This window comes from Esox lucius, chromosome 14, assembly GCF_011004845.1.
Source record: "Esox lucius isolate fEsoLuc1 chromosome 14, fEsoLuc1.pri, whole genome shotgun sequence".
Lineage (NCBI taxonomy): Eukaryota > Metazoa > Chordata > Actinopteri > Esociformes > Esocidae > Esox > Esox lucius.
In genome coordinates, this window is record NC_047582.1 from 11,468,106 (window position 1) to 11,495,717 (window position 27,612).

General features: G+C 41.2%; 1 protein-coding gene across 4 annotated transcripts; it reads right to left on the minus strand.

Annotated features, from left to right (window-relative positions):
- Positions 1-111: 111 nt before the first annotated feature.
- glis3 (GLIS family zinc finger 3) lies at positions 112-25,532 on the minus strand. 4 transcript variants are annotated; one of them, XM_010895672.4, is made up of 12 exons: positions 25,446-25,532; positions 25,288-25,341; positions 20,572-21,061; positions 17,714-17,912; positions 16,370-17,525; positions 10,748-10,909; positions 10,481-10,591; positions 7,533-7,674; positions 7,221-7,353; positions 4,486-4,652; positions 1,541-1,711; positions 112-1,446 (listed from the first exon to the last, which is right to left on the minus strand). In XM_010895672.4, exons 3-12 carry the CDS (start codon positions 20,975-20,977, stop codon positions 1,319-1,321), a joined length of 2,775 nt encoding a protein of 924 aa, XP_010893974.1. In that variant the 5' UTR covers positions 20,978-21,061; positions 25,288-25,341; positions 25,446-25,532; the 3' UTR covers positions 112-1,318. The 4 variants fall into 4 exon arrangements, with proteins under 4 accessions (XP_010893974.1, XP_010893973.1, XP_010893975.1 ...); XM_010895671.3 differs by lacking the exon at positions 25,288-25,341 and having other exon boundaries at positions 25,446-25,514; XM_010895673.3 differs by lacking the exons at positions 25,288-25,341; positions 25,446-25,532 and adding an exon at positions 25,103-25,120.
- Positions 25,533-27,612: the final 2,080 nt, after the last annotated feature.

A 27,612-nucleotide genomic window follows, 5' to 3' on the forward strand; every position in this document is an offset into this window, starting at 1 on the left:
GTCGGTAGAAATATTATCCAAGAACTACATTGTAAACTGTATCAATATTCGTATTAGCTCATTGAATCAAGTTGATTTCCAAGGCGGGACTACCACCGTGCACCGCTGGGTGATAAAGATTGGTTGAGATAACAAAGAAAGGAGCACCCCGGTACATGCTCACTCGCTTTTTCTTTCTCTCACATTATACACACACCACAGGTTCGCCCTCTTTCTTTTCTCCAAGTTGTATTTTTTAAGTAGACTATTTTGACAATTGTTCATACTCTTGTGAGTTCAATTACAGGTCTTAGGTTGTCAGATGATTTTATGTTTGATAAAAAAGGCAAACCTCTCTCTCTTTTACACACACAGACACACGAAGAGGTATATTTCTGTATCCAAGCTTTTTAAGCTTGAAAGCACCAGAGACATCATGTAAAATCTTGTGTAGTGATAATAGGCCTAACGTTACTGTACATAATCTCATTAACTGATATGGATCATGAATCTATTAGCCCAGTGTCTATGTTTGAGAGAAACATTTCATTTTCAATGCCATTTCTTGGTACTTACACATTATGTAACAAAAATATACACTTTGTAATCAGTTACATTACATTCGAGATTTTCAATTGTTTAACACCAAATGTCAGGTTTTCATCAAATTCCAATGCAAATGTCATAAATTACAAACAGTTATGTACAAAAGAACAGCTTTCTTACAACAACCTCCAACGTTCTCTGAAAAAAAGACAATTGCAATTCTCGAACATTTTCACACAAAATTATCTTTGATTTATCCAAGCACATTTTGTTTCATGTGACGAATTCATGCAAATACCTATAAAAATAGTGTGCCTTTCATGTGCTGCTATTGATAATTTTTATAATGGGATGGTCCACATTTAGAAACAGTACACTGTACAAATGCATTCAGATAATGTAAACATAAAAAATACTCCAAAGCCCCCATGTGTATCTACAGTACATCACAAGCTTTAGGAGGCATATTCAATATAGGCATTCAGTCCTGGTGATCTGGTGATACTTAAATCTTGCAGACTTACAAAGGGAAGGACTGTATATTAGTATCCATAAGACATAAGGAGTTTGCCTTGCTGTTTTGAAAACAATGTTCATTGACAAACATCAGTGATGTAGATCTCTTCCTTCATGCCCATCACTTAAACCACATGTCTTCAGCTCTCACCTAAGAGGGGAATCTTTCCCAGATCAACGTCTGGGAGCACAAACAGTAGCTGAAAAACAATTCAGTTGTCGCAGGTGGTGCATTTCAGAAAGTATCTGCCTTAGCGCGAGGAAACATTTGCTGATGTCACCCCTCGGTGTAGATGCAGGACAGCTGGCTCGGGCAGCGGCCCACTGCACTGACATGTAGATAAGCGTTCTCTGACATCACTGGGTTAACAAGCAGATCCTGTGATGCACTCTGCAGGTCGTATACTGGGGATGCAGCGCAAAGAGAGAGTAATTGTTAGAAGATGTATGGAAATGAATGTGCACTGTACTGTAATGTCTCTTCATGTCTCTTTATTACCTGTGACCCCCGACAGAGTCCTTTGGGAAATGTCTAGCCCATTCTGAGTAATGAACGTTGGGGCATTGCCGTCATCGAACATGGGGATTTGTGTCAGGTGGCTTGAGTTGTTCTGCTTGGGGGACCTGTTGTATGGGGGTGGGTAAAGCATGTGGGTTTGGCCACTAAAACCTGAGAAAGAGAAGAAGGCATACATCTTGTTATTTACATAACTGCATCTGTTATCCTTCGCCGGTGACTCCCTCTTTTCATCGTCATTCATTGTTTTATGTTCCCGAAAAACACTGTGGGTTCAAATCTCGATATTCAATATGCAGAAATAAAGACGCTTTAGATGAAAGTCCTAATACTCAGTGGAAGTCGTAAGAACCATTACAACCACCATGGAATTTTATTTGAAGCACTATTACTCATCTGATACTTCAGAAAACTGTGCTCTGATTAGCCTAGCTTAAATTATTGTTCTTGTCAAAACAGTGCACAGCTTGTTTATGTGAACACCTTGTAGCTGTCAAGTCCAGTGGGGGAAAAGGTGCCATCTATTTTAAGCTATGATCTAGTCTAGAGTGAAGCTGTTTCTTCTTTCTATCATAGAAAAACATCAGCCCCCTGCTGCACAATAGACTGAAATAAGCCAAGATCAACATACATCTGAGTGGCTGTCAAAACAGAATGTCAAACCACCCACACATTTATTTAATAGACTTTTTCCTAATAATAAAACTAACAGAAACTCTCATTGCAGAATAGGTATTTCCCTAAGGAATTGCACTGCCCCCCCCCCCCCCCCCCCCCCCCCCCCCCCCCCCCCCCCCCCCCCCCCCCCCCCCCCCCCCCCCCCCCACTGGCACATATAGTCAATAACCCTAACCCTCTAGGTGCAGGTATAGTTTTAGGTAGATCTATGTGATTCATTATCAAACCGATTCATGTGATTCATTATCAATCAGATACATGTGATTCTTAATCAGATTCATGTGATTCATAAACAATGTGATCCATGTGTTTCGTTATCTATGTGACCTATGTCATTGATTATCAATTTCATCTGTCTGATTCATTATCAATCTGTTTTATTAATTTTTATCATCAATTTGATCCATGGGATTCATTATAAATCAGATTTTGCAACACGTTATAAATTAACAGCTACTGTAATAGATTAATGGTATTACCAAGTTAGTACATTAACACATACTAGGTTAAGGACATAACCCAGGATTACATTAACACATAATAGATAAATGATAGAACCAATTTACTATATCTGCACATATTAGATAAATTATATCACCAAGTACATTAACACCTAATACAACCCTGTTTCCAAAAAAGTTGCGACGTTGCGTAAAATGCAAATGAAAACAGAATGCAATGATGGGCAAATTATTTATCCCAGTATTTAATTGAAAATAGTACAAAGACAACATATTAAATGTTGAAACTGAGAAGTTTTATTGTTTCTGGAAAAATACATGCCCATTTTGAATTTGAAGTTGGGACAGGGGCCTGTTTACCACTGTGTTGCATCACCTCTTCTTTTAACAATACTGTAAGCGTTTGGAAACTGAGGAGACCATTTGCTGTAGTTTTGAAAGTGAAATGTTTTCCCATTCTTGCTTGATATAGGATTTCAGTTGTTCAAAAGTTCAGGATCTCCTTTGTTGTATTTAACGTTTCATAATGCTCCAAATGTTTTCTATGGGTGACAGGTCTGGACTGCTGGCACACCAGTTTAGCACCTGGACCCTTTTACTATGGAACCATGCTGCTGTAATACATGCAGAATGTGGTTTGACATTGTCTTGCTGAAATTAGCAAGGCCTTCCCTGAAAAAGATGGGGATGGCAGTATATGTTAAACCAAGACCTGTATATATTGTTCAGCATTAATGGTGCCTTCACAGATGTGCACGAATGCACCCCTATATCACAGATGCTGCTTTTGAACAGTGTGCTGATGACAAGCCGGATGGTCCCTCTCCTCTTTAGCCTGGAGGACACAGCGTCCATGGTTCCCAAAAATAATTTCCATTTTTGGTTTGTCAGACCACAGGACAGTTTTCCACTTCACCTCAGTCCATCTTAAATTAGCTCAGGCCCAGAGAAGGCAGCAGCAGTCCTGGATCTTGTTTATATATGGTTTCGTCTTTGCATGGTGGAGATTTAACTTGCATTTGTGGATGCAGTGACATACTGTGTTCACAGACAATGGTTTTTGGAAGTGTTCCTGAGCCCATGCAGTGATTTCCACTACAGAACTATGTCTGTTTTTAATGCCGTGCTGCCTGAGGGCCCGAAGATCACGGCCATCCAATACTGGTTTTTGGCCTTATCCCTTGCATACAGAGATTTCTCCAGATTCTCTGAATCTTTTACTAATATGATGTATTGTAGATCAATACATCATATCAAAACTCTTTGCAATTTTACGTTGAGAAATGTTATTCTTAAATTGTTGCACTATTTGCCTGCACAGTCTTTCACAGAGTGAAGAACTCCTCCCTGTCTTCCTAAAGATGTATCCTTTCTGTGATTCTTTGTTTATACCCGATCATGTTACTGATCTGTTGCCAATTAACCTAATTAGTTGTGGGATGTTCCACCAGGATCTTTTTTTAGTATTATGCATTTTTTCCCATCGTTTGTTGCCCCTGTTGCTTTTTTGAAATGCGTTGCTGGCATCAAAATCAAAGTGGACCTATATTTTTCAAGAAACGAAAACATTTCTCAGTTTCAACATTTGATATGAATATAGTGTTTCAATTATTTGCACATCATTGCATTCTGTTCATCTTTATATTTTGCACAGCCTCCCAACATTTTTTTGGAAACAGGGTTTTAGATAAATTATATAACCTAGTTATTATATAATTATATAACCTAACACCCAACAGATGAATACAGAGAAATATGAGGTATCTTTAGTCAGAAGGTGTCAATTACCTGGGTGGTTGTCTGTGCAGACTACATGAGTGTGACTAGAAGGACCCAGGGGTGTGCTGGTCTTTCCAGATGATCCAGCAGGATGGAGAGGATGAGGACCAGAGGCGTGTGGCAGTTGGTATTGGTGTGACCGGACGTTGACATGTTGGGGGGACCTGTCAATAAACCTAAAATGTTTTGTACAGCGTAATATTAATGAATGTCAGTATTGGTTCAGATAAAATACAGATACAGATTCACTCTTTAAGAGAGGTGGTTACGTTATACATGAGGGGTAGTAATATAGCATACTTCTCCGACTAATAAGACATTTTAACTGAGCACAGAGAGAAGCATCTTATTTGGAAGACTGTTCGTGATAGAAATCTTAATGACCTGTTTTAGATAGTTTTTTTGTCCAGACAAAATGTCTCATTACTTCAATAAGGCAAAATAAATTTAAGACAACAAGCATCAGAAAGTAAGATGGAAAATTGTGAAGAAAACCAATAGGAATCAATGAGCTGGATTAAAGCTGTTATATCATAGTTGTAAACTTGTAAACCTTTTAAAATGTTCTTACTGGCTCCAGTGTAATAATTAAAAGAATTGAGGTGTTTACAATGCAATTAATTGAGGGGATAAGCATGCACAAGCTGAATAAGGAAATAAAGAAATCACATAACGGGACTAAAGGAAATGGCAACAGGGATTTTACAATCGATTTAACATTTAGAAAAGTAATTACAGCAATCCTCTTCCTGCAGCCTGTGAATGGTAATTCTCAGATTTTATGATTCACTTATTGAATTCCTGAGCTATTCTGGTTGGTGGCTATAGCATCCGCTAATGCAGACCCTTGAGCCCAATGAGGCAAAGCTAGGCCTGCTTTTATTGGCTGATTGTGTACCCAGAATCCTGTGGTGAATGCTGTGGCCTACCGCTGCTATCAGGACAATCAGTGTTAGTGAGAAGCCATGAGCATCTGGCTGCCCAAACCTACAGAAAACCCTCCTTCACACCGCCTTTTGAAGTGCATGGATGAAGGAATGTTTTTTTGTCATGGTCTGACCAGGCAACAGTGTTGCTTGCCATTCCCAACCTGTAAGACCTCTTCCCAGCCGCTCTCTTCACAGCTGAGGTAGAGCGCAACAAAAAGCCCATTGGGTTCTTTCAGAAGGGGAGAAAATTGTGCTTTATTTTAATCAGATTATTCCAACTATGAGCTTTCTGCCATAAAGCCATGACAACCAATGTTTAAGTACTTATTTGTTGCAGATCAGAAAAAGGAGAGAAAGGCGCAGAGCATTTCAATCAGTCATGGCTCCAGTCGCTGTGCCAATGAGAATAAAAAATGAATAGAAAACGGAGAGTCCCTTGCCCAACAACGCAGCTGGGCCTGCAGCAGATCCTCTTCAGTGAAAGTAGACGTGAACACTGTTCAAAAATCAAACCTCTATAACAGAATGGTGGATAAATATAACTATCAATTCACCCTGTCTGACACAATGTCAAAGAGTTCGACATTATGCAACAAGTGATGCTATTAAAACACATATCGTTCTATCAATGTCTAAGACACACTGAGACAAATGCTATCTGCAGAGATCCATCACTAGTATATTGAAGGGACTATGGCTTTCAACAGGACTAGGTAAGTTTTTTAACTGTATAAAGGTAGCCTATCATATTTTTTCACCTGCAGAATTTCAAGAACACTGTTCATTTGAAACCCAGTAGGAGGGGAAAGAGACTGAAAGACCGTTCTTAAGGAAATGACTTCCAAACTTTCATTAGCCAGCATTTGTCATAACTATGAAACACATCAAAGTAAGTGCTTCAACCTTTACACAAGAACTGGGAAAATTACTGACTTCCCAGTCAGGAGAAAGGAGCATTGAATGCAGTTACAGTTACTTGCATTATACATGGTTCTTTATCCTAAAATAGTTCTTTATCCTAAATTCATTACTGCATGGTGAGAAGCCTTCATTATAATGATCAAAACTACCATGGTACTTATTGCACATCCCCTTTTGAAGAAACATGGGACTCTTATTTCTGACCGACATTCACCATGGCCTCTGAGATCTAAACACAACATCTTGCTCAATGTGTATTAGAAAGAAATTAACGGTCATGTAGATTTGCTAAACAATAGTTGTCTCTCATGCTTTCAAAGTAACTTACAATAAAGCAAATGTTATGACATTTCAGAACTTTCCAAATAAAGTTAAAAATATATCAAGATTTGATTATTTAAGCAATTCATACAGTTCACTCTGTTGACCAAAAGACTTTGAGACTGTGTCCGCTGAACAGCTGTGAATCCAAACATTCCAATAATATAGGATTAAATAGAATACATGAGAAATAACCTGTTCCATCCTCACAATGTATATCATAACAAATCCCTTTAGTAAGAATAAATGGGATTTGATACACATAGAAAGACTGAGAACACATAGAAAGATTGGGCACACATTGAAAAATTTAGAACACATAGAAAGCTGCAATTCTTGTACTTCTATGACTCCCTTGATGACATTAAAAAAGATCATTGACACATCCTCACCCCAACTGAGCGTAATTATCCAAATCTTGGGGTCTGGCTCCAGAATACCAAGATACAGGACACAGGAAACTATTTCACCTCAGGAATTGCCTCAAATGTAAACCTAAATAAATCTATGTGGTGACTCAAGTAGATACGATTTAGGACAAATAATAGATATTTTGCCGCATGGCTGCAATACCTGTAAATGTCCTGCTGGGGGCCCAGCAGAGCAAGGTGTGAACTGTTTGAGGAGGGCTGGCCTTGTGGAGCAGCCAAAGGGACAGAGATGGATGGGGATCCAGACTGGCTAGACTGCCCCCTGGACAGCAAATCTATAAAACACAGACAACAATGGAGACCATGAATGAACTGAGTCTCCAAGTAGCTCCACGTACCACACAGACTCAAATGAAGAAGAATATACAGACAAATCAATCTATGGTGTTTCACACCCCAATAGGCATATACTAAACAAAGGCACAGACAGCCGTGGCATCTGGGAGATGTGTACCTGGGAAGTGATCGAGGGAGGGGCTAGGGGCTTGGCCCAACTTTCGGTTGATCACGTCCAGAGGAGAGAGGCTGGGTTGCAGGGGTTGAATGGTTAGGCAGTCTGCTAACGTCTCTTGGGTGATGTCAACAGACGACCTCATCTTAAGACCAATAAAACAGAAAGAGTTACAGAGATCAAAATCTATGCAGATAGTGTATACAGTAACTTGCCACTCAAAGAACTGTGAATGTGAGAGCGCTTGTAAACATGTTTTTATTTTTTATATAGAAAAAGCCTCCTGTGGCTTGTATCTATGGTGACACACCCTTAATGGACAGATTGAGTTAATGAGCATAATTAACTACAGGGAGTAATAATAATAATAATAATAATTACAATAATACATTAAATTAGTAGAGCGCACTTTGCAAAATGAACCGAATATAACCAAAAGTACTTTAATGAGTAGAAACAATGACCACAAAACAAACTAATGAAAAAAGACTTTGAGGAAATGAACCAATCAAACATTAAATACTAGTTTGAATAGCTATGTCTTAAGTAGTTGTTGTCGTAAGATGAGCTTTGAGTTTTGGTTGTTTAGCCAGTTGACTAATCTATGATTCATGTGGCAAAACAACCAAATGGGTGCCTAGGCCAATTAATAAGGTCTAAACACAATAGCAAATCACTTAGCTACTAAAGAGGTATATATTCATACATTATGTGCAGTGTGGCAAGTTGAAACACCCCCTGTTTCGAGGAAACCATACCCAAAACATATCATATGATATGAAGAAGAGATTAATGGTCAATGTTTATTGAGTGGGAAATACCAAAACATTGTTTCACAGTTCCCGTGACGTTTGTTTCTGAACCACTTGTAGATAGTTCAACAAATCCTTTCAGGCTTCTACAAAGGCCAAAGTTCTAAATGTCTGCCTGAGGAAAGTTCCGCCTGTGGCCACTGGTTATGTTAAGCCAAAGGCCACCATGTCGACACAAAGCATCATTACATTGTATATGTTTTATGCATAATAAAAAAATATTATTTATAGTTTGCAATATGTTACTTATATCAAAGTTTACAATATGTTATTTATATTAGTATTTTTATTGATACAATGTAAGCATTTGACTAGCTGCCGTCTAGTCAAATGCTAACGGACATCTCAGTAAATGTTAAATGTATCATACATCGTTCTAGAAGCAGGGGTCTAGCCTTCCTTGAGGTTCATCACAGAGCAGCCAGAGAAGGAAGTGAATGAAAGAGCAGGTGTGGATTGGGTCATGAAACAAATTAAGGTCAGATGCATCCTGACTGTTGCCCATTCTTGAGATCTCTAGAACATGACTGAGTCCATCTGAGGCAACTCCAATTGATTTTACATGGAAATGCACACACCTGTCTATATAAGGTCCCACACTTCACAGTGCATGTGAGAGCAAAAACAAGGCCGGAAGTCTAAAGATCTCTACGAGAACACTGAAATATGACAAGGTATAGATCTTGTGAAAGTATGAGATGAAACAATTGCAAAAACATTACCGATTGCCACTTGCACACTGGGCTCCATCACTGTGAAATGGAAGAAATTCTTACTAGAGCTGGCCAAGAGATCAGCCGAACCTATTAACTGGGCAAGAAGGGCCTTGGTCAGGGAGGTGACCAAAAGCCCTATGGCCACTCAGACAGAGAATCTGAGTTTCTCTGTAGATATGGGAGAATTGCCAGAAGGCAACCATCTCTGCAGCATCAATCAGGCCTTCAGCGTAGAGTAGCTAGATGGAACCCCTGATAAATGGCATATAACATGCCATTTGAAGGACTCATAAACCATAAGGAAGTATTTTATCTGGTACGATGACACCAAAATCAAACTATTAGGCATGAATGCCAATTGCCAATCTAATGAAAACAACATGCCATTAACTGGCTAATACCATCCCTACGGTAAAGCATGGTGGTGGGAGCATCAGGTTATGGGAATGATTCCAAGTGGCAGGGACTAGGAGACTGGTCGGGATTTAGGTAAGGATGAAGGAACTAAATACAGAGAGGTTCTTGAAGAAAACCAGATCCAGAGCGCATATGGCCTCCAAATGGTGCGATGAGTCATCTTTCAGCACGACAACGGACACACAGCCAAAACTACGCTGGATTGGGCTCTGCACAAGCCAGTGATTGTTCTTTCGTGGCCCAGCCTCCAGATGTGACTGAACATCTGCGGGTAGACCTGAAGATCGCAGTTCACAGACACACCTCATCTGATATGCAAGAACTTGAGAAGATCTGTAAGAAAGAATGGAATAAACTGCCCCAACTCAGGTGTGGCACAGACTAGAAGACACAAAGCTGAAGTCAATTCCAAGTCAATTCTACAAAGTACTGAATAAAGGGTCAAAATAGATATTTTCAGGAAACTGGCACACTTTTATGAAAACACGTTCTGCTTTGTTTTTGTCTTCGATAGTCTTGATGATTTAATAAATTATAAGTTAAGTCTATAACACAAAAACATTTGGAGAAATTGAAGGGGTCTGAATACTTTCTGAAAGCTTTGTATATCTGAATGTAGGTATATATTGAATATTTAGATTTAAGAATTTACTACTCCCCCATTCCATGACCTGCACTACCAGCACCATCATCCACTAATAAAGGACACTAGCTCCCACATGGCACAGGAATCCTAACCCTAACCCTAACCCTAACCCTAACCCTCTTCACTTATCCTGTCCCGGTGCTAAACCTACCCTCCTCCCCATACCACGCTGGACAAGCTCTGTTTTCAAAACACAAATTCTTTGTTCCCAGGACATTATGCATGTCCTGATAAGACAGGTTAGTATCTTTGATAGAAAGAATGCTATTTTCCCTTGATGTAGTGACCCTGAATTTCACCGTAAGCCACGGCTCTGGGCATCAGCTGTAAAGAGTAGAGTCCAGGAGGCAGCACACTGACCTTCTTCCTTAACTGCCTGTCTTTAGACGAGTGGGATTTGACGTGCTTGCGCAGGGAGCTGGGGTCAGTGTAGCGCTTAACACAACCTGGGACCTGACACGCATACGGCTTCTGCAAACAGAAGTGCACACACACTCAACTGTACATTATGTCACAAAACCAAACATTTTCTGCGTGTTTTTCTATGTGTGTGTGTGTTTCTGTGTTTATGGCTGTGTGTGTGTTTGTATGTGTATGAGCATCTGTGAGGTATGCCAGTCATCTCACTGTGTCCAGGTGTGTGCGCTGATGCTTGGCTCTGTCACTGGAGTTGCTGAAGGATTTGTGGCAGCCGGGATGCTGACATAGATAGGGCTTCTCTCCAGTGTGGCTGCGCAGATGAATCTTCAGGTTCTCCAGCCGAGAGAAAGCCTTCTGACAGCCCTCAAACTGAAACCACAGGGAGAGGAAGGATAGCGTACACTTAGAAGTGTCAATGTAATGAACCAACAATGTCCATCAGGGTTCCACCAAACAATATCCAAACATTCAGAATGAAACCAATATCAATTGAAGAAGGTTTGTGGTTATGGTGACAAGCAGGGGTCAGTATCCATAGAGGATGTTAGAGGGATCTGGTGACCAAACGCCAGTCTTAGCATGGACAATGCCATTGAAGACATCCACCATTTTAATGTAGTCAACGGACAGGACTTTATCCTTCCCAATGACTTCAACTGGTTGGGACTTTCAACTTTATTGGCTGATCCTTTGTGGTGACCCGGTTAGAGTCATGTCAATCCAGGTCATCAGGAATGGATCAATTTGGAAGTCCCACCAACTTCACTACATTAAAATGCCTTCAATGGCAATGTCGAAGACCTAGCAGATTCCATAGAAGTAAATATATAGAGTTGAGTCCACTATCCTACTTTATGGTGTAAACAGACTTCAGTGTAAATGCTGTGTTGTATCAAGGGTCCAGTAGGAGCTACATGTGATGATGATAACTTGTTGCACCGGGGGAGAGGTGTTTGTTCTTTGTCGAAGGGTCCCTCTCCCTCCATGTTGTGCCATTGCTGGCTATGGGATCAGGGAAGGAGTGACGAATGGAAGCTGATCCAAGTCAGCAGAACTGAACAGCTCTCCTTTGTGCAGTACTACCACCTCACTGGTATGACCTCACCCTCAAGACATGTGAACTTTTTCTCTCTTTCTCCAGGCAAGAGGCTTGGAATGTCCTTACTTAAGCTTCACAGAATAAAGTCATGGAACCTTGACCCATTTTATTAATGTTCCTCCAGGACAGAATTCCTTGCATAGCATTGTCCTCTCCCTCAGTCTGAGTTAACCAACTACAAATTAAACAGTTCTTTTAATATTTGACTCATCACATTCTTATGGTACACATTCCTTTTGATTTATGTAATAACATGCAGCTAACCTCAAAACTGTATTTTTCTTCTGAACTCATACATTATACATTGCAGGTATCTTCTTGCACAGCAACATATTGACGACGTTTACTAATCGAACATACTGCATGGGCAAAGTGCTTCCTACTCAAGAGATGTGACACTCAACAAATGTTCCCTCTTGAAGTTGGCAAACAGCAGGCACGAACATACACCCTGCCGAGCAAAACCACAACCACCAGCACAGCACTGTCATTGTGCCAGAAACTCTAAAACCCTCAATTCCAGTAAGGCCATTATGACTCATGATGGGAACCATGTGTTCATAATGTCATAAGGAATGAAGAGAAGGATGTACAGCACTTCAAAAACCTTAAGTAACTGAAGATGGAGAGAGACGGGCATATACGTCGGAGAGATCCATGTGCGTCCTCACAAGCATATATTCTATTCAGGATAGAATGTGTGCTTGGAGAGACTGTATCCCAGCGAATGTGTTGAACGTGTGAGTGGACCTACAATCATTATGTTTACAGACCATCCAATGATCTCCCTCTTTCTGGGTATTTACTCTCTTTGCTTGTCTGGGGACATGACCTGCCAGTGTTTGTGTTTTACCAAAGATGGAAAATGCCACCGCCATTTCAAAGTCTTTCTAGGCTTTCACTGGTCTTTTTTCACACACAGCAGGATATTCTGTCCAAATGCTCTCTAATATGGCGGCCCACCAGGAAAATACACCACAACCAGACACTCCAAACCACAGGGCAGAGAACGATATCCCCACCGGACCATTCAGACGGGGCAGTGTCAGAAACACCCAGGCCAGAGAGAATAAGCAGGATAAATAGTCATTCAGCCTTGGGTTGGGAAGAGAAGTGAGAACCAGAATCACACACACAAACACACTGCCAGGAGCCCCATGGCTTCCCCCCCACCCCCACCCACACGCACGCATGCGTGCGCACACACAGACACACACTCTCTCCAATAAAGCTTACAGTCCTTTTTTAGCTGTCGTGAGGGACAGAGGGTCTGAATAGACAGCAACATGGCTCCTCAGTGGAGCCCAAACGCCAGAGCCAGCCTCCTGACAGGTCCTGGCAGCCACTCATGTCCTGCGGAACAATGACCCAGCCACGGCGTGCCAGCAGAGTCAGTCTAGTGCCTGCAGCAGTCTAGAGGCTCTGTGATCTCTTTTAGGTCGCCACACATCTTTACTCTCTCTGCGCTGCTCAAATCTCACCGCCGTTCTCTTACATCTTTACACAACACTTTTCTTAGTCCGATTCATGGCTCATACATCAACTGTCTAATCCTCTTCGGACTCTCCTGTCCCGCCTCTCGTCATTCACACATTCGCTCCTCATTCTTGCATTCTCTCGTCAGAACCACATTCTGTACTTATTGTCACATTCGCTCCTCATTCTCACATTCTCTCCTCATTCTTAGTCAACCTCTCCTTTCCTTCTTGTCCTCTTGTCTACAACTATTGTCTTTAAATGCCAAATGTTCATTCATGAGCGCTTGAGGTCTTTAAAACTGAAGCAGAACAACATACAGAAATTGTTTCGTTGAAATAATTTGTTTCTGCCTCTAAAATCTAATAATTTCCCTCCTATGGAGAGATGCCGTTACAAATCTTGGCAAACCAGAAATCTCATCAGGCCTGTATTCTGTGGCAGCAGGGACAGGGCTAGAATTTCAAACTGACTATTGTATGCAACCTAAATGGATTAACACAGAATTACTGAGGTTGTCTGACACCTATAGTAACCGCCACATGGTCTGAGTCTCCTTAGAGCTTAAAACCGGATTCAAGATTCAGGTTCAAATACACACTGTAATTACTCAAGTGAAACTAATAGATAACAGAACATCCAGCACCAAGAAATTGTATTGTCACATTTCTGGAGTATAGACATATGGATAAAAGACATTATAAATAAATAAAAAATTCAGAATGTTGTACAATGTTTTCTGGTCTTCATAGCACCCCCAATAAATGTTGTTCTGTGAAATCATTTATTTTATTTTTTTACTTAAAAGCCAATGACAGAACCAGAATCACACACACAAGACCAAACTCAAGATATATCACTCATGTAGCTCAATGTCACACTACGGCAAAGTTAACTGAGTGCCCCAAATGAAAGATCTAAACCAAACGACATTTTCCTAGTTCACTGTAATAGAGCGGCCATGAAGTTCTCCATGCTTGACTGCCTGCCGTCCCATGGAGTGCTTCATTAAACTGCTAACCCAGAGGAACTCTGGCCTCCATGGCTTCTGGGGTAAACTAGAATTCTCTCTATCCATCTAACACATTAGCCAATAAGGAAAAGATGCAGAACCAGAAACACAAGGAAGCACATCTTTTTTTGTTGCCATGGCGGTATTTGTCTGCACTCAGTTACGTGACTGATTCATTAGGATGGTGCTAAAATAATATTCTGTAGGTGGAGATACTTATATAGATCTGAGATTTAGTTCAGATTCCCCAAGAAACTGGATGAAAATCCATTGCACATTATAAAATAGCGAGACTAAAATGCTTTGTTGGTGATAATTATTAATCTTTTAAATTAGCATATCAAATGAAGGCAATACAAAAAACATTATTAGCTTACATAAGTATCTAAATACAATGAGGAATCAACTATGTGTTAAGCAAGTGCTCAAGCACCATCTCCATCACACACACACACAGACACGCTGAGGGCTGACAGGTACAAGTCATGACACGTCTACTGTGTATCAGGCAGTGTGCTGTGTAATCAGATCTGCTTCATTGTGATGCTACTGGCCAAACAGGCGACTCACGCCTCTGTTCGACATTACAAAGGCCCCTCCTTCCTATCAATCATTCTTCACAAAAAGCCTAAGTGTAAATATTGGACAACTGGCCGTCATGACTTCTAAGATGGTTTTGGCTAGAGTAGAACTGTCTCTCTCTCTCTCCTTCTCCCTCTCTGTGAGTTTCTGTTGTCTGGAACCAAGCCTCTGGATTTGATTGCTCATGTTATTTTAGTTTTAGTTTTCACACTTTCCGTCCACTGACCTTGGTCTTCATTCCTTTTTAGTAGGAATTTTTTAGCATATGCCGCTGTGTCAAAACGAAGATGCAATGTTATTTGGATATACGATGGGTAGATCCAAAATGAAACTCTATGCCTATATAGAAAATACTACAAGCAATGTCTTTTCCCTTTTTGGGGAACGGGTTATAATTCTGGATAGTAATCCCAGTAGTGTGTGATTACATGGTACATAGATCCATCTGACAGCAGCTGTGGCCTCCATAGCAACAGGACTGGTTAGACTAATAAGTGAGTGTTCTGGAGCGAAAGGTCGACCACAGGTATGCATCCAGTTAATATGTGACTAACCAAGACGCAGCGAAACGAGACAAGGCATGAGAATCATTGGCCTTTTACTCATCTGAGCCTCAATGTTCCCAGGGGGGTGCATGCCATCGTACAGTCAGGACAGTGATCTGTGTAGGAGTGCAAGGTTTTCTTCTTGGAAACACAGTTAGGTCTATTTGTCCAGCTTTGTCTAACAAGCTAGCCCAGCCTTGTTATTATCTGCATTGTGAACACGCGGCGTGTTCTAAAGCCTTGAAATCAAATGTAGAAAGCGACTAGCGAAGACAACCAAAACGAAGACAACCAAACGAAGGCTCCCCTGTCAGCAGTGCATCTGGCAGAACAGCGCCGGCAGAGCCAGTTGGGAGCACCTGTCCCAGGGGAAACAGGCCAATCCCCGAATCAAAACCAGGTCCAAGGATATGCGGCTTTCAGATTTACTCCATTCAGGTCTCTCTTTCTCCTTGGCCACAAAACCAGCCCAGGGCAAAGGGACATCACCGTCCCAGAACCCCAGCCAAGTCTGCCCCAGCTTGGCAGACTCCTGACTACCTGGTAGAGAGTAGCTCAGAAAAAGGGAAGAGAGAGAGAGAACAGAGAAAGAAGAGACTGTGGCAGTGAGTAAGGAGCAGGCGGCTGACTGACTGGTGCCCTGCCAGATCTTAAGTGCTGTGTTGCCTTTGTGCTGATTTAATAACTACATCATTGAGTTAACTCCCATGTCAATTATCACAGAGCCGGGCTAATTAGCCCATAGCAACAGTTAAGAAGAAAGACCATATTTCTGACCCCAACCTTCAGCCTTCCACTGTTCATCAGAGCACACAAAGGCCTTAACGGCGCATACTTCAAGTTGTCTATTTTGAGATGTCTCACTGAGGCCATTAAGAGGCTGAAAAGTCCTCAATAAATCTCAACCAGAGGATTGTCTGGTTGACAGGATAGACAGCCAGGGAGAGAACTGCTTCACTCAGTGACCATTGTTAACCCTTTCTGCATTAGATGGATGGTATGCACGGCTGGGTTAAAACTGGGATCAGGTGAAGCAACTGAATTCGGCCTTGACAAGACAGAATCACACAGGCATGTTTTAAACAGTCTGGAGGCCACCAGATATCGATTTTTACCGTGCACTTATTGGGCTTCTCTCCTGAGTGGACCCTCATGTGGATGAGGAGTTTGTAGCGGGCGTTGAAGGGCTTGAACCTTCGTGGACATCCGGCCCAGAAGCAGGTGAAGTCCTCGCCCTTCCGCTGGTCCACGTGGAGCTTCTCGATGTGCCTGACCAGCTCCTCTTTGTGGTCGTAGACAGCGCTGCAGTCCGCCCAGTGGCAGCAGTGACCCGCGCCGTTCTCCTCCTCCCCTTCCTCCTCCTCCACCATAGCGCACAGGGACCAGGGATGGGGGTGCTGGCTGGTGCCGTGCCCAGGCGGCGTGGTTGAAGCCTGGGGGATAGAGCACTGGGCCTGGGTGTGGCTGGGAGGTTGGTGGAGGTGCTTGTGAGAGTGGTAGGGGGGCGGTGGGCCCTGCGGTGGACTAGCTGACCTGATGATGGCGGCCAACTCCAGCTGAACGTGTAACGATGGCGGCGGGTCATTGCGGATCCCGGGTGTGCTCTGTAGCACCTCCCGCTCCTCCGGTAGACACTGCTGCTCCACCACCATGTTAGCCATCTGGCTCTCCAACGCTCCACCCTGCTCCAGCCTCCGCATGCGGCCGCACTCCGTCCTGGAACGCGGGTCACTCAGCGGGGTCAGGGCCAGCGAAGACCCTGGGAAGCCGAGGAAGCTGGTAGTAGGAGGATAGGGGATACAGCTCCCTCTCACCCCCAGGAAGTGGCCGTAGCCCTCGGGCTGGAGGGGCGACAGGGTGTGGTGGGAGGCCGTGGAGCTCCGGGAGCTGTTGATGTATGCCACCAGCGAAGTAGGTGACGTTCGGATGATGGAGTTGAAGTCGATGCCATAGCCGTCCGACAGTGGGGACATGGAGAGGGCTCTCTTTTTGGAGCGGGCTGAGTACTGACGAGGACTGTTGGCGTCCCCCCCAAACAGGTAGGAGGGCAGGGACGCAGAGTTTGATATGCTTGTGCCGCCGGACATGGCAGTGCCAGGGGGCAAGTTGAGTAGCTCGCCCCCCTCAGCACCCTGGGTAGAGCCCGGCTGTGAGCACAGAGGAGGAAGGACCCGGTAGCCATAGGGCCAATCCTGTCTGCCACTCAGAACTGACTGGGTCTCTGCCAGGCTCAGGGTGGTGGAGGCCAAGGATTCTCTGGAGGGCAAGGATCTGAGACAAAAACCATTACATAATTAAAGCCAGCAGTACGAGGAAACACACACAAATGAGTATCAGAACTTTTTATGATCAAAGAATGAACTGTTTGGTGATTTTGTTTAGATTGTCGTGACAGGACCTGCATGGATATTCCCTGAACTACACCAGAGGCTAGACTGGTTCCCTGGAGGCTGACCCACCTGGCATCTGCGTAGGGTACCACCAGGGCCAGTGTGGGCTGGGGCTCGTCTGGCACCAGGGCACCTGAGGTGTATGCTTGGGCTGTGACAGGAGACACTGGGCCAAGGCTTTGGACCACCATTGGACTACTGGTGACACGGAGATTAGCACCAGCCCGCTGGCCCAACATCTGCATACTTGACACTGAGATCTGGCAACCTGGTAAAGACAAATTCACCGTTAGAGGCAATGAATTACTCAACGCGGTTTGCTTGAATTCAATCATACTTCACCAATGGAGTTACAGTACACTGATATTTCTTATATAGCTAAAACAATCAAATTAATGGGGAAATGTGTACTGTGGTAAAGAGTCTAATATTCAGAGTTTATTTCCATCCTTCGCTCTTATGCTGGTTCCACGTTAATCAACACTGTTTCAGGTTTATGTTTAACTAGCAACATAACAGAAATCATATTCATTCTGGCGTTTTATACATGGACACTCCAGCCTCTGCCTTCCAGTGTTGCTGCTTGAAATCCTACCACAACATGAGAGAAAATATATAAAAAATAACCACATATTTAATTTCATTATTTATAGTATCAAGTAATTTCAAGCAATCGAACACAAAGTAAGTCAAGAGAAGATTGTGTTGAACTCTGAAATACGTGTTTGTGGTGAGCGCTTCAACTACTCTGTAGTCTAGTATGTTGACACCTCAGTGGTTGGGGCATTGTAATTTGCATCCAACCGTTGTCATTATAGCTGACACAATCGTATTGTGTACCACCCTCATGTAACTGGGATAGGGATTTGCGGAATTCACGGTTTGGCGTCTGTTCATCTTTATCACAGTTCGCTTCACAATATTAAGTCAGCAACTGTGTTTTCGCACCAGGGACCTTTGATGAAGACATCTTCAATATAAATCAAACACAAACCTAATGCTTTTTGTCTATTTCAATAGAAGCTTATGAATACTGAAATCCCCTCTAACAGACCTGAACTGCCCAGAGACGCTTTCTGCTCTGTTAATTACTAATGAGATTTTTTTTTCTTCTTCCTCCTTCTTCTGCATGGCTCATTTAGGGACAAGCTTTCTGCTTGGTTAATTATCAATAAACAGGCTAGGAAGAAAAGAGGTCTGGGTAGGAGCGGTAGTCGGGGTAGGAGGACAACATTGAGGTGAAGTGAAGTATGAAAACGTCTATGTAAATCAGCGCTACTTTAAAGAGAGGGGCTCATTAAACACCTCTGTTTACAACATATCACTGTAAGTGTATCTTCTGTCCAGCGACCTGTCTACACTGTGGTCTGTAAACTGAGAGGGAGGAAGAGTTCGTCATTACAGGTCCTGGGAGATTTTAGGTATGAGGTTTTAAATAAATAGTTTACGGTAGGGGACAGATCACTATAAAACTAACTAATTACGATAATAGGGTGAATTCCACATATTTGTAGTAACATCCTTCCTTTAAAGGGCATCATGGAAAACTTGATTGAGAACCACTGCCCTGCAGTCACAAGGGTCACACTATGTCACAATCAGTGGACCAAGTCAAAACGGGACAAGTCATTGTAGGTATGATAAAAGGTCAAGGCGTTAGTCAATCATATGCTCATATATAAATGTATGACTCGATGTTTACAGTTACCTCTACAAGTATTGAGATGCTTCCTGAAATGGAGCAAAAGTGAACGCAAAAAAAAAGCTAAACCAACAATGAATCATATTTTGGCCTTAAACGTAAGGAGGGGGCATACGCATTTATTTAAACAGAATAATTTCTCAAACACTAAACATTTCAAGAATACTTTACTGAAAAACAGGTTTCAAAATTATTGGCACCCATACAAATAATATTCTGTGAAGCCTCATAAGGAGTGGATAACAGCACTGACAAGTTTGGTGCACTGTTTTGGAAGGGTTTTTGACCACTTCTCAATGCAGCACATTTCATGATCCTTGAAAGGTTTTCAATTAGATTCAAGTCAGGAGACTGAGATGGCCATTGTAAAACATTGATTTTGGGCTTCCGCAACCATTCCTTTGTTGATTTTGACATATGTTTGACACCACCACATTTTACTAGGGATATCAGGTGATTGTCCCTGTACGCAGTGTCCTTATGTTACAAATCATGGCAATGGTGAGCATGGTCAAAAAAAATCTGATCTGACCATAACGCACAACTCCAATTGTGGTTCCAATAACGCTTGGTAAAATTCAGGCCCTGCAATTTGTGGGTTGGGCTCAGACAGGGCTTTTTTTGTTCAACCCTTCTAAAGAACATGTTGACATGGAATAGACATCTAACAGTTGATTTTGAAACGTATTAACCTCAGAATTCTATCAGACTATGCAGTTTTGAAACTGTGACCAATGTGTGCCTCCCGCACTGACAACTGAAACCTTTTGATTGCTGCCCTAACTTTGCATATTTTCAACTGTTTACGTATTTTTTGTATCCTTTACCTTATCTGTGGAGGTCAACTACAGCTGAATACTCTTTGCTTCTCCCCAAGGTGATGGATGACAAATGGATTTTACATGCAAGCGACTTCATATTTATAACCCAGGGAAACAAGGAGAGACGAAAGTCTCCTGTGAACTAAAACCAACTAAAAAGCTTTTGTGCCACTTTGGTCCTATTTTAAATATTATTTTTGGGGTGCCAATACCTTTGAAACATATGATTTGCAGGGGGGAAAAATCATTCTAGTCAATATCTTGTTTTGCATTTGAAAACTAATTGTGTTGTTTATGTATATGTTTGAGCACAAAATTTAAATCATAGTTTTTTTGTTTTCCTCAGTTTTATGTAGGTCTTGAGTTCACTGTATTACCCTTAGTCAAAGCCTACTAAAACTTACCTTTGACACCGCTGTCAGGAAAGTCTGGCACCATTCCCTGATCAGTGGCTGCAACACTGGTAGGAGGGAATTGAAGTGTCGGCGCTTGTTGCCCTGACATCTGTGAGACACCTAACACTTTTGGCTGTTTCCCATTGGTCAACACCTGCCTGCGTAGGCTCAGGGTAGGAAGCAGGAGAGAACCTCCAGAAGTATTGCCAGAACTGGGGGGTATCTGGGATTGGTGGATCCCTCCGCCTCTGCCTCTGCTATCCGCCATGGTGGGGCTCAGTGTGGTGTGGCATCCCGGCGACAGGGTGGTGCGCACAGGCATACTGATGGGAGGATTGTGCTGTCCTGTGATCGCTCCCAGCGATGGGGCTATGCCAGACGGGGAGACCAGGAGGTGACAGTTTTTACCGTTCATGCCTGACCTACTGTCTTCTTCACAGAGTTTTGAAGACAAAGAGCTCCAGGTGCATCAGTATTTCATCCTCAGCCCATCAGTGGTCTATCCATACACACAACAGACAAGAAGAAATGAAAGAGCAAATAGGATGGGGAATTTGATCAACAGTACAAAATTGGGTGGCACAAAATCTCATACTTTTCCCAAGAATGTCTAGAAAACCTGATTGAAAGTCCTCATTAATTAGGACCGCCATGTTTAAAGATTCCGGTCTACACAGCCTGGATGAGCAAGCAGCGTAATATGAACCAGAATGGGACTGTATTATCTTTGGAGAACACGAAATATAATGAGTAAAACGGATTAAAAAAAACTCTAAATAGAGTAATGACTTCTTACGTTATCTTAGTTGCTGCCTGTTGCTTTAGTCACCTAAAGGGAACTTTACATTGTAAAAACACTTAGTACACAGAAATTATCTGGTGTACACATTAGTTAAGCCCATTCCATCTGAAATGATGCGCTGTCCACTGCAGCTACCTTGATGTGTTAAAACCAGCCAGACAGACAAACAACACCAGCTAGCCAGACAAACAAACAACATCAGCCAGCCGGCCAGCCAGCCAGACAAACAAACAGCCCTAGCCAGCCAGCCATCCAGACAAACAGCCCCAGCCAGCTAGACAAACAAACAACATCAGCCAGTCAGACAGATGGACAAACAAACAGCCCTAGCCAGCCAGCCAGACAAACAAACAACACCAGCCAGTCAGACAGATGGACAAACAAACTGCCCTAGCTGGCCAGCCAGCCAGACCAACAGAACACACCAGCTGGTCAGACAGATGGACATACAAACCATACCAGCCGGTCAGACAGACAGATAAACAATATTATTTTTAAGGAGAGTGGAAACCCCCTCTTTGCGTATTTTTTTCCCAGTAATTATATTAATAGTTGGAATCATAAAGAAACAGGTAAAGAGGAGACGTTGTAGGCAAAGGTAGAGACGGATATTGAAACCTGTTGGCTGGCAGGCAGTCATATATGCGCAGAGCCAGGAATGTTTCCAATGGACAACAGATTCAACTACCAACCAACCCTTAACATGTTAAAATTGGCTAATTCCAATTACTTGTCAAAGAACACTTGATATTATTTACACTTTTTTGTTATATGCATTTTACAATTGTATTGATATTATGTGTTCAAATAAGAATTCAGCTACTTTACCATCTTTTTAATGTATTTGATTTGCAAGGCTGTACAGTACCACTCAAAAGTTTAAACACACCTAGTCATTCAAGGGTATTTATTAAGTTTAACTAATGTAGAATAATGCACACTGTAGAATAATAGTGAATACAAGCTCTCTCTTTGCATAAGGCAGTCACCTGTAATGCACTTCAATTAACAAGTGTGCCTTGTTAAAAGTTAATTTGTGGAATTTCTCAAGTCAATGCGTTTGAGTGAATCAGTAGTGTTGTGACATGGTAGGGTTGGTATACAGAAGACCATCGTTATGTCTGTACTGTAGTAGTCCATGTTATGGCAGGAACAGCTCAAATAAGCAAAGAGAATCAACAGTCCATCATTACATTAAGAAATGAAGGCAAGTCAATAAAAAAATGTCAAGAACATGTCAAGAACAAGTGCAGTCCCAAAAATCATCAAGCACTATGATAATGTCTATCATTAGAACTGCCAAACGAAAGGAATACCCAGAGTTACAGTACCTCTGTTGCAGAGGATACGTTCATTAGAGTTACCAGCCTCAGAAATAGTTGACTAACTGTACCTCCGACTGCAGTCCAAATAAATGCTTCACAGAGCTCAATTAAACGCACATCTCAACATCAAGTGTTCAGTGGAGATTTCACGGTTGAATTGCTGCAAAGAGACCACTATAAATAATAAGAGACTTATATGGGCCAAGAAATACAAGAAATGGACATTAGACAGGTGGAAATTGCCATATTTGTGTGAGACAAAGGGTGAACAGATGATGTCCAAATGTGTGGTTCCCATTGTCAAGCTTTGAGGAGGAGGTGTGATGGTGTGGGTGTGCTTTGCTGGACACTCTGTCAGTAATTCAAGAATTCAAGGCACACTCAACAAGCATAGCTACCAAAGCATTCTGCAGCGATACACCATCCCATCTCGTTTGTGCTTCGTGGGACTATCATTTGTTTGTCAACAGGACAATGACCAAAAACACACCTCCTGGCTGTGTAAGGGCTATTTTACCAAGAATGAGAGTGATGGTGTGCTGCATCAGAAAATTTGGCCACAACAATTACCTGACCTCAACACAATTGAGATGGTTTGGGATGAGTTGGACTGCAGAGTGAATTAAAAGCTGCCAACAAGTACTCTGAAAAACTGGGAACTCCTTCAGAAAAGTTGGAATAGCATTCCAGGTGACTACCTTAGGAAGCTGGTTGAGAGAATGCCAAGAGAGTGCCACACTGTCATCAAGGTGAAGGGTGGCTACTTTGAAAAAACTAATAATTTGTTTAAAACTTTTTTGGCTACTACATGTTCATTTAATAGTTTTGACATCTTAATTATTATTCTATAATGTATAATAATAATAATAATATTCTACAACTCACATTGAGTAGAATCGAAAATATAAATGTGAGATATCAAAAACATTCACATGTTCGGGCTATACTATATTACATTTTTTAAAATCTTTAATACAGTACCACTAAATAATTTGCAAACATTTGCATATGTAAGTATAATGAACCCTCTACTCCTGAAATGATCAACATTTGAAAGTAAACAAATTTGACTTGTCCATGTTGTTCTATCAATCAGTAAGAACAAGTCACCTTTGTTTTTATTTTAAATGTATCATAAACAATATCGTTACTAACTATAGGAACACAGTGACAGATACTGTAGTAAAAAACGAACTACTTTTAATAAATGTTATCTACAAATATTATCTATTTAAATGTGCATACATTTCCCCAATAACAGTCACGGTAAATTTCCTGTTCTGGTCTTCATTCAAATCCTAGACGCTACATCAAAACATTAACGTTTAAATTAATAGTTGGATACTATCAGTCTAAACAAGAATTGCAAATTGCAAAAAATTAATTTGTTAGATTAACAGAAAAATACTTTTAAAGTTATTTTACTGTCGTTGTCAAAGCAGACAGTTTTACATTAAATTACAGATAACGACAATGCCAGCCTTCTATTCAATAGCAATCGCTGTCAATTATATTTGTACTCACCAGAATATTCTTCAGGAAAAAATATTCTGAAGTCCCGCGCAGTAGGATAGATTGACAGGTGAAAACTCGAAACTGCAAGGTGATGATAACTTCGATAAGATAGCCTACTTCATCTATTATTACTTTCACCACACTTTTTACTAAGGAACTATTGTTCGCGGTTTCGATTAATTACTTCTCTGTATGTTCTCAGGGAGTTTGAAAAGTTATAATGAAGTTGGTTCCACGCGCTTTTTGCACTCGATCACAGCGCCTTGTCTGTCTATTACTGGTGGAATTCGTTTTGGTAATCGTTTCCAACAGACGTGAACTGCATCCATACCCGTTTGCTCTAGTGTGTGGGTAATGTGATGATGTTTTTGCATGCATATTCATTCCAAGTCTGTAACTCAGCTCTATGCAAATGAAAATGTCTGCTGTATTAAACTGGGAAATTATTAACCTTACTATGATGGACTTCTTGCCTAATATAAGTTGTATTTATTTAAGTTGCATAGTTCGGGCAGTTTCTAATGCCTCTGAGTTCAATTACAGGTCTCGGATGAGTGAAAAAGAAGCTTAATCTCTATCTCTCTCTGTAAGACACGCACACAGAGGCACAGAGAGGGACAGAGGCAGAATTACACTTTACCGACAGGCCTGTTTACAACCATTAACATTGCTGAAAGATAGGACTTGTAAATACTGTAAAAATAAGTTATTGAAACTATATATTGAACTGTTTCAATAGAAGAAATCTGCAATTCCTACATTCTAAGGCAGACTAAGAAAAAAGTTGAAAAACAACAGCTACAACTGTAACTCATCAATGCACAATCATAGCACATAATGCTATGCTTTAATTAACTGCCTAAGACAAATAACATGTTTAAATGTTTCAAATTCATACCGAACAAAATGTGTTGACTCATCCGGTTATGGTATTTGTGGCCAAAGCACTTATTGAAGGAAAACCGCACCCTTAAAAACTCTCCTCAAACTCACATCTCAAACAGGGTAGTAATACTCCTGAGGATGATGAGCTGGCCAGTCAGCGGCCTACTTGCATTCATATTAAAACAGATAAATACCCACATTATTCTGTTGTTGATGTACAGCCACACCCTTTCAACACAGACAAGCAGCATACTGAAAAAAGAAAATTGGAAGGAATCCTATTCATTATTGGTCATATTTCATAAACATTTTGAAAGGCTAGTTACTAAAAAGTTAACAATAAGATATTTGCTTACAGAAATGCCATGTCTTAGCCAGCTCTACAGGTTCCATCCCAGAAGTAATCCTGTGACGGTGATATCAACAATACTGGAAGAATGAGTGAGCAGAAAGTTTAACTGGATACCTTACCCTGGATCCTATAGCTTTCTGGTGTGGTGGGAGTAACTTATTGACGTCATTGAAGAGTGCTCTTTCCTTCTCTATGGTGCCCACCTGTACATAAATAAAACAACTCAATGTATGTACAAATGAAAAAGTAACAGCACAAAATGAAAAGTATTTTTTGTTTAAAACGTATTTATACATATGGATATGTAACTTTCACTTAAACACTATTGAAACGTCCATGTTCGGTTCAGCTTCAGCTTTTTGTCAAATGGCCTCAAGTTCTCCTCAATAATTCTCTGGTACAATATGGAATTCATGTTGGCTCAGCAGTGACAAGTTGACTAGGCCCTGAGGCAGCAAAGCAGCCACAAACCATAATGCCACCCCTTCATCATTTACAGTTGGTATAAGGTTCTTCTTGCCATTCTCTTTTGAGAGCAGAGACTTCATCCTTCCTGACTTCCCATGTAGACCAAGTTTGTGCAGTCTCTTTCTGACAGTTGACTCATGCACTTTTACATTTATTATGGGAAGAGAGGCCTGTAGATACATTGATGGGGTTCTTAGAATCTTTTAGTCAGCTCCTGGGCTGTATTAGATGGGATGAACAAAATGTATCGGAACAGTTGAATGATGTAATTTGAATTGCTTGGAAATGTCTTTGTAACCTCTCCCAGACTCATGGGAATCAGTCAACCTTCCTCTGAGGGCCTAGCATAGGTCTTTTGATCTTGGCATGATGTGTTACCACACACAAAAATGGTTGAGACCAAACCAGACCAAGTTAAAACCATTATGGAAGGCTGGACTAAAGCTATGCTCTAATAATTTTTTTAAATGATTTGTATCTGTTTTGGTGCCCCAGATTCAAATTTTAGCCATTATATGTGATGGTAAAGGGAGGGATGTACTACTTTTGTCTGTATATGGAAATTGCAAATCCATTTTTTTTTTGTTGTGTGATTGTTAAATTGAGTTACCTTTATCAATTACATGCTTGAAAATTTTTTATTCCTGTGTCCAAATCTGTACCAAAAAAGACTGTCCCTTGAAAAAGCAATTACTTTAAAAAATAAATAAATAACTTTAACCAGAAAAAGTAGTACACCCCTACCTTTACCATCACATGTAATGGCTAAAATTAGAATCAGGGGCACAATAACAGATTCAAATCATATTTAAAAAATACTTTTTTCACATGACTGTGTGACTCATGAGCTTTTTTCAACTGTCATACCAGAACTCAAGTTGTTACCTTTTTAAACATATTATTTGCAAACAGACACTTCATTGCCTCAAAATATGGTACAATGGTAATAAAATACCATGTTATTCATCAAATTTCCACGACATTCATCCATATCTGTTAATGAAAGTTTACCCAACCCAAGCTTTTTACCTAAATGGGTGGGGAAAGGTGCTTTGTTATAGTTTCAACTGCTTAGTGCTCTTTTATGCTAGACTAAAATGTAATTTATTCACACCAGAGTAGATATTTTCAGTTCTACCTGTGTGGTGATCATCTCCCCCCTTCACTTCTCCACCCAACCCCAGTTCAGGCTCCATTGTTAAGCCCTTTTCTTTTGGCATCTCAAGTGCTGGTTCTGTGGATCTTGCTCCAAGTTGGCATGGCAACCACTGTGTTTACTCTAGGTTGACTTGAAGGTATTCGCTCAGAGTTTGTACTATGTTTGGTAGTCATGCTTGGGTACCCTTAAAGAAGGAATTCTCTGGCCTGGGGAAACAGCTAATAGTATCAAGACAAAATAAGGATAGGACCCAATATACAGCACATTTCAAATCAATGCTTCTTATATGTGGGTTCTGAAATGGGGGCTTATAAAAAAAACTTTAATGGGGATCTTGATCTATGGGTACATTCAATGCAGACACTGGTACATTTTCTTTTAGCCAAAGCAGTTTGAAGGCAGGGAGGTTCTGAGATTCTTATGTAGACAGGTATCGGTATGTATTTAGGGTCAGTGGTTCCCTTTTCTAGCACTTTTCTAGTAATCACAGCATTACTAGGGAAAAATATCTCAAATGAAAACTCCCATTTGAATTGCAAATCAG